This window comes from Balaenoptera acutorostrata, chromosome 1 (genome assembly GCF_949987535.1).
Source record: "Balaenoptera acutorostrata chromosome 1, mBalAcu1.1, whole genome shotgun sequence".
Taxonomy (NCBI): Eukaryota; Metazoa; Chordata; class Mammalia; order Artiodactyla; family Balaenopteridae; genus Balaenoptera; species Balaenoptera acutorostrata.
Window position 1 is genome coordinate 20878931 of NC_080064.1, and position 7707 is coordinate 20886637.

Sequence of the window (7707 nt, forward strand, 5' to 3'; positions counted from 1 at the left end):
TTACAGAGAAACGCCTCCTCCTGCCCGCCCCCCTGAGCAAACAGCGCCCGGCCCGCAGTGCGGGCGCGGGGTGAGGACCGATCCAGATGCTGCCCAAGCCCCAGGGCAGGGGGTGCGCTCTGCAGGGGTCGTCCCCACCCGGGCCACCCCCCACCCTTGCTTCCCCCACCCCCACCCCCGCCCCGCTGCAGCTCTTGGCCCTGTCTGTGCTACTTCTTTAGGCCTCCGGAAGCGCCAGGGGCCCACCGGGTCCCGGTGCTGGAAGCCTTCAAGCTGGGCCTGCACAAAGTAGGCCGGAAAGGAAGGTCCTGGGGCTAGAAGGGGCCAGGAGCCTGGACTGAGCTAAGGGTCTTTCCCGCTCCCCCGGAGAAGGAGGAGCTAGAACGCAGGGGCGGAGCCAGGGGCGGGAATGGGCGTGATTGGGGGGGCTAGCCTGATTGGTTGGCATGTTGGGCGGGGCCAAAAGGGTGATAGGTGGGCTTGGAACCTAGACCTCGGTACTGGTGGGGATCGACGTTGACCCTGCCCTTACCCTGCCATGGTGGACCCTTATGAGAGTTCTCTCTCTCGGTCCTGGAGACCCTATGACACAGCGGGAATCTCGCCTGTGGGGGAATCTTCCCTTGGTGGGGAAGCCTATCCGAAACCCACAGGGATGCGAACGGCGACCCCTGCTGGAAGTTGGCCAGCTATTATGATTTAATAATGGCTACTGTTGTGATTATAACCTGGGCCTCCTGTACCCCCAAAGGGCAGTACCCTTTCCCACCTGATGCTACCTCTCTTAACTCTCGGGGGGGCATACCTTGCACATTGGGGGATCCTCTGGGACTGCAGGAAGAAAGACCATCAGGAGGGTCCCAGTTCCCCAGGCTCTCTGCCAGTTCTTCCCTGCCGGCAGTCCTTGTAGGACCTCAACCCCTTCCCCGAGCTTGGTGCCTCCTTAGCCATTTGTTCTCTGTGATGACTGGTCCTGACACACAGGGGGACATCTTGCTTGTGGGTCATGAGTGGACACCGATATCCTTGTGTTCCTGCCTCTCCCACAGGGAGCTCAGATCCTGGCATGTACAGAGGGAGGAGTATGCCGCACCTGACCACGGCAGGGAGTACCAGCTGAGGGGGCACGTAGCAACTGTGAGACAAGAACGTTGCGGGAAGCAGCAGACAGGCATCTGGGCAGGTGCTGGAACATCTGTTCAGAAAAGAGGGCAGTGTGTCCTGTGCTTGGCAGCACGGTCTGCACCTTGCAGCGACCTGGAAGGCTGGACTGTCCATCAGCGAGCTGAGATGGTGGGGCTGGTCCCAGATAGGTCCCAAACAGAGAGTGGAATTCAAACCCAGCCAGAGTAGATGGCTGCAGGCACCCACCCCACGCGGTGGGTAGCATAGTCTCTTCCTGGCTGTGTTCCCTGAATTGCCAGGTGGAGTGGGGTGTGAAGTCTGGCAAATACATGGTGACCTCCCCCTCCACTATTGAAGCTCTGGAGGCCTCAACTCATCATAGAGAAAATCCTTTAATTGCTCTGCCCCTGCCCCCTCCCCAGGGCAGTCCTGGCACCACTGCTCAGGCTGGCTGCCCTTGCTTTCCCCGGGATGCTGAGGACACCTTGACCTTGTCCACGTCCCAGTCTATCTGCCTCTCTGATGGGGCCACCACAAGATCTAGTGCCCCCTGGTGCCATCGGGCAAGGCAGGCAAGAGACGCCAGGGGCAGGTGGGTGTGAGCAAGGCTGCAGGGCCGTGGTGCATGCAGCCGATGGTGCAGCTTCAGGTGAACGTGCTGGGTGAAGCGACTTGGGCAGACACTGCACTGGAAGGGCTGGGCCCCTGAGTGCAGGCGCAGGTGGGTCTTGAGGTTGCTGGAGCTGCTGAAGCGTTTGTGGCACATCTGATGGGAATGGGCACTGGCGTCAGCTCTGCCCACCTGGTTGACCCAGGATCTCTGCTCCCCCTCCCCATCTTGAAAATACCCCCCTACCACCTCCCTGTAATGCAGGCCTGGAAGCTTTCCCCCCATGATTCCTCCCTGGGACCCACAGTGTCTGGCAGATTGTAGCCAGTCAGAGTGGGTTAGTATCTTGGTTCTTTTACTCCCTGCATGACCTTGTATAGGTGACCTCCCCTCTCTGATCCTTGCTCTCCTTATGGGTAACATGAGAGTATTAATACCTAACCTCATAGGTATGGTGGACTGAATGAGATAATCACATAGAACCCTTATGCGTGGGGCTGCAGCTTCAGTGGGCATAATTAACATTTACTGGGAGCTGCTACATGCCAGAACTGTTCTCGTGTACTAGTCTTCTCCAGGACTCTGGAGAAGCAGGACTAAGTACTACTCCTATATTACAATGAAAACGCAGAGGCTCAGAGGAGTGAAGCCACTAGCCAAAGCTCACACAGCAAGTTGGAGGCAGAGATTTTGAACCCAGGTAGCCCAGACTATAACCACTATGCTGCTTTCATTTCTGCCTCTTTAAAACAGGGAAAGAGTCTGGGCCCTTCTGACCTCCCAAGGGACATGGTGAGGCTCAAAGAGGGAGGGAGCTAACATGAGCTGATGTTATAAGTCGTGTTTATATACTTTACACACACTATAGCATTAACTCCTCCAACTATGCTGGGAAGTAGGCAATGGGTATCCCCAGGACCCCTAACTTCATTCTTCTCCCCCCACAAACATACATCTCTTTTCTCCCCTCCAGGCCCAGGGGGTGACCTCCAATATCACGTCCTGGCCCTTCCTTTCCACCTCCCTCTTCCCCCCAACCTTTGCCTCCTGTCCTGTCTCCACTTGCTCAGGATGGTTGGGGAATGGAGGCCACGGGTGTCATCCCCCGGGGGCCTAGAATTCTTCTGCAGCCTGCAGGAGTACAGGGGAGGGGGAGGATGGTCTCACCGGGCACTTGTGGGGCCGCTCCCCAGTATGCACCAGGTGGTGCTTCTGCAGGTGGGCAAGCTGGGTGAAGCTCTTCTGGCACAGGGCACACTGGAACGGGCGCTCCCCGCTGTGCACACGCAGATGGACCTGAGCCAGGTGTGGGAGAAATGCTGCCAACTGCCCAGAGCCCTCCAGCAGGGCCGGGGATCCTCTTCAAATCTCTACCCACATCCCCATAGGCATCAAGGCCTCTCAATCCCCCTGCATCTGTATCACCTCCCTGAAGGCCAATCTACCATTCCCCAGGATCCCCTCACTCTATCTGCTGCCCTGCAAGAGGGGAGATGGCTGTGGTCAGCAGGCCAGGTGAGGGGTACCCTGTGTGTGTGTGTGTGTGTGTGTGTGTGTGTGTGTGTGTGTGTGTGTGTATCTTGTGCAGTGCTTCTCGAAGTATGGTCCACAGACCCGCAGCATCACCTGGGAGAGTGTTAGAAATGCAGATTCTCAGGTCCCACCCCAGACCAGCTGAATTAAAATCTCTGGGGCTGAGCCTAGGAATGTGCATGTTTACTAGCTCTCCAGGTGGTTTGAGACTCGTTAAAGTTTAAGAATTCATGCCCTAGAGGATGCAGAAGGGCTGTTCTCCAATAACCGTAACTTTTCCTCAACTTCAGCAGGTGCCAACTCGCGCCTAGCTTCCGGTGTTTGCTGATACACAGAGATGTGCCCATGGTTGCCCCCTGCTGGACGATGCCTATAATGATGTTTACAGCACAGCGCTGATGTGCAGGATTCCACATGAAAAAGGCTGGTTGTCAGGTCTGTGGTCTAGACTCACTAAAATCTACCTGTTCCCCCACCTGAACTTCAAATAAGTAAACCAGAGGAGGCTTAACTGGGAATCAGAGAGGATGATTGCTCAAGAAAGGGCTTTGCTCTAGATGTTGAGAGACTGAGATCAAGACCTGACTGCACCATTAAATCAAGGTAACCTTGGGCAAATCTTTCCTCAGTTTCCCTATTTTTTTTTTTTTTTTTTTTTTAGTTTCCCTATTTTTAACTTAGAGGATTTCATAGACAGTCTTTTAGTGTGGAGAGGACTCCTCTCTACCGATGTGAAACTGAGGGGCCAAATGAACCAGCCAAGGTCATAGGCCCTAGAGGTTGCCCAGCCGTTCCTTCTGGCTGTAAGGTTCTTGATTCTAGATGGGAGGGGGGTCATTGAAGGATGCTGAGGGGAGCCACTGAGCCCAGAGGCAGATACCTTGAGGTTGGAGATCTGCCTAAAGCTCTTGCTGCACACGTTGCACTCGTACAGGATTTTGCCATTCTCTTTCTTCAGCGGATAAGGCAGCGCCGAAGAGCCCGCCTGGGAGCCCGGCAGGGCCAACTTTGCTGGAACCGCCCAGCCAGCACGCTCCAGCCCTGTGGAGTAGGTCCTGGCAGCTGCAGAGCCTGGATTCTGGGCCTGGGAGGGTTGGGTTTGGCCAGAGGCTTGAGAGGCCCCTGGGTAGGGGTGCAGGGTCTCCCCCTGGGTGCTAGAGTGCCCAGCCTCATAGACATTCATCAGCAAGCTGGGCACAGCCATGGTGGTGTAGGAGGTGTTCTGGGGCAGCATGAAGAGGGGGGGACACTGCACAGAAGGTAGGCCCCCACAGGTGACCAGGTAAGGTGAGGGCAGGAGAAATGGGTATGCAGGATAGAATGGGCAGAGGTGGGATGGGAATTCTTTGGAGATGGGGGTGGGCAGGGGCCAGGAGCAGAAAGGCAAGGGGCTGGGGCTCTTTTTGTCTTGCCAAGGGTTTGGGGAAGAGCTGTTGTGAGGAGAGAAGGATGGGTGGGGGGACCCCTCGCCAGCTCTTTCCAGCTGGCTTCCCATCTTGTCCCTGCTCAGAGGGTACTTGGCTGTGAGTTTCTCGCCATTGGAGGAGCCGGCAGGCCGCCTTGGTGGCTGGTGCCCTGAGCAGGAAAGGGAAGACGGTCAGGGCCACTCAGATTCGGGTAAAGTTCTGCTCTGCATCAACCTGCCTGGCTCCGAGCTGAGAGAGGGCTCTAGCCTGCACGGCATCTCCCCTCTCTGGGCTTTCCTGGTCTTCAATTGCCCTTGCCAATAAAAGAGGCTAGAATTTGTGCAGCGCATAATGATTTCAGAGAGAGAAAACGATTCAAGAAACCTTTTAGACGTACAGGTGGAGAAGTCAAGTGGGTAGTTGGGTGAATTGGTTTGGAGATTAATGGAGCAGCCTGAGCTGGAGACATAAATCTGGGTGCCATGGGCCCAAATGAGATCCCATAAAATGTGGTCCTAGATCTGCTGTGTCCAAAATGGTAGCCACCAGACACATTTAAATTGATTAAAATAAGCACAGTAAAAACTTCAGTTCCTCACTTGCACTAGCCACACTTAAAAGGCTCAGTAGGTATGGTATCAGACAGCAGAAGTACAGAGCATTTCCATTATTGCAGGAAGTTCTATCAAACTGCTACTCTAGATAAAGAGAACAGCAGAGGAGGGGGGAAAGAAGAGAGAGGAGAGGAGAAGAGAGGAGATGGGAACAGGGGAGGAGAGGGGAGGGGAGGGATGAGGAGGCGGCTCTGGACTGAGTTCCTGAGCAGGGGAAGACTTAGGAGGTAAGTAATGGAGAGTAAGCAAGGGAGACTGAGGTGCAACAGCCAGTGAGGTAGGAGTTAAACTGGGAGTGATATAAAGTAAAATACTAAATATGTATAAAGATTAAAAAGTAGATTGTCTGCTTGGATCCTCATTTATTCACTCAACCAGCTTTACTGAGCTGCTTTACTCTGTGCTGGGGAAATAAAGGACACAGCAGCATGGTCCCTGCCCTCCAGGTCGAGTTGCATAAGGAAATGGTGTATCGTAAGCAATAAATGTAGAACATAGGTTAGTGAGATTGTACTTTTGTGGAAGAAGAAACTGGCCTCCATGATGTCATAGAGCCAGAAAGGGCAGAACCAGGACTCCACCCCCGACTCCCTGACTCCCAGGGCTCCTGTCTTATAAAACAGGCCCCTCTAGCTCAAACGTTCTAGGCAGACAAAGCGCCACTCTCAATCCCCGGGAATAGCTACGCCTACACCAGATCCCATACCCATGCCTGAGAAAACCACTGCCCACCTCCTCTGCTCACCTCTGCTCACGTGTCACCACCTGAGAGCCCCTCGCACCCCCAGGCAGAGCTCCAGCTCAAAATGTGGCAGTAACGCGTGCTTGAGGCTCTGTCCTCACGAGTGACACTGGGTCCGCAATGTCTCTCATCCCCAAACCTAACAGTGCTTCCCACCTCCAGCCTCCACCAAGGTGCAGCCCCGTGCCCTGGGCTTACTTGTGCTCAAGGCATCCTCTCTGAGACCCTGCGGGGCTGTGCCCAGGGGTGCCGACTGCAGGGTGCACAGGTATACGTCCAGGCCCTGAGGGCAGGCCAGCAGGGAAGACCTGGCCAGTGCCAGTGGCAAGGGGCACAGCCAGCTGGCACAGGACGGGCCATGGGCATCCACTGTGTCTGGAAGTGGCCTGAAGGCTGGGAAGACCTGGAGGGCAGGGGGAAGGGGCTTGGGGGCTAGGGACTGGGAGTCTCCTGGGATAGTCCCTTGGGATGGTTCCACCCCTAGTTTGGTTTCCAAACGGGGAGGAGAAGCTAAGACCACCCCCCAACATACACCCGCCTCCACCATGTCTGTCACTCAAATGGTTTCCCCTTCCCTCCTCCGCGTTCCCAAGGGACTTACACGTCCACCCCCAGGATTACCCTCCCCCTGCCCCAGAACCCCTCACTCAGCCCTGTTCTTCCTCCTACCCTTCCTTCCTGACCACCCCCAGACTATCTACTTGAATGGAGCCAAGGTGAACTGAGAGAAAATCCTCATCAAAGACTGTGTACCCCACAGGAGGGCCCTGAGCCTCCTCCCTCTAAGGCCCAGGTCACGGTCACACAGCCAAGCTTCCTGCATGGCCCTGTCCCTTCTCATGCCTCACAGGAGAGTCGGGCCCCTGGGGCGCGGGAGAGGGTCTCTGGCACTTCCAAGGGCACAGTCCCATGATGTGCTGGGGTAGGGGTGCTCAGGACCAGGGGAATCGAGGTCCCTTCAGATTTTCCCCCTACTTCTTCCTAACATCCCCACCTTCCAGAAGCAGCCTGGCCTCAAAATTGGGGATGGGACCGCACCTTACCTGATCGCCTTGGCAGAGCTGGAAGTCCGAGTGGGGGAACAGGGAGCCTCCTGTGCTCCCCAGGGGATTAGTCTTGTGGCAACAACCCAACTCTGGAGCGGGTTCCCCCTTCATGCCCCCACTACCTGCTGGGAAGACAGGTCAGTCACAGGTGAGCAGTGAAGGTCCTCCAAATAAGCGCCTGTCTTCGAGGGCTGGCTCTCCCAGGAAACCACTGTGTGACCTTGAGTCAGTCACTGCCCCTCCTGGCCTCAGTTTCCTTATCTGCAAACTGGGAGAGTTGGACTGGCTGATGTGATAGGACTCTCTCAGCAATGACATCAAAGCCAATGATGCTTTCCTGGTAGGGGCAAGAAGAGGATTGAATGGAGACTGGCCAATCAGAGGCAAAGAGCAGAGCTGGCCTGATCCCCATCCCTGGAGAAGAGAGGAGAGAGAGAGGTCCTCATGGAGGTACTTCCAGGTGAGCTCAGAGATATGAGGAAACATTCCAGACCTCCTCAGGGCCACAGGGAATTGAGAAGCTATTCCAAGACTCTACCAACCACAGGCTCCGCACTGAGGGGCGCCTCTGCCCCCCAGCTCATCCACACAGCTTTTCTGGGCAGCTGAGGAAGCCCCAGTGTCCCGCCAC

At 55.8% G+C, this 7707-nt stretch overlaps 1 protein-coding gene across 1 annotated transcript; it reads right to left on the reverse strand.

Annotated features, from left to right (window-relative positions):
* Window positions 1–1567: 1567 nt before the first annotated feature.
* On the reverse strand, window positions 1568–7187 carry ZNF683 (zinc finger protein 683). Its single transcript, XM_007178661.3, has 5 exons — window positions 7074–7187; window positions 6229–6433; window positions 4149–4843; window positions 2903–3031; window positions 1568–1891 (listed from the first exon to the last, which is right to left on the reverse strand). Exons 1-5 carry the CDS (start codon window positions 7185–7187, stop codon window positions 1568–1570), a joined length of 1467 nt encoding a protein of 488 aa, XP_007178723.3.
* Between the last annotated feature and the right edge of the window lie 520 nt (window positions 7188–7707).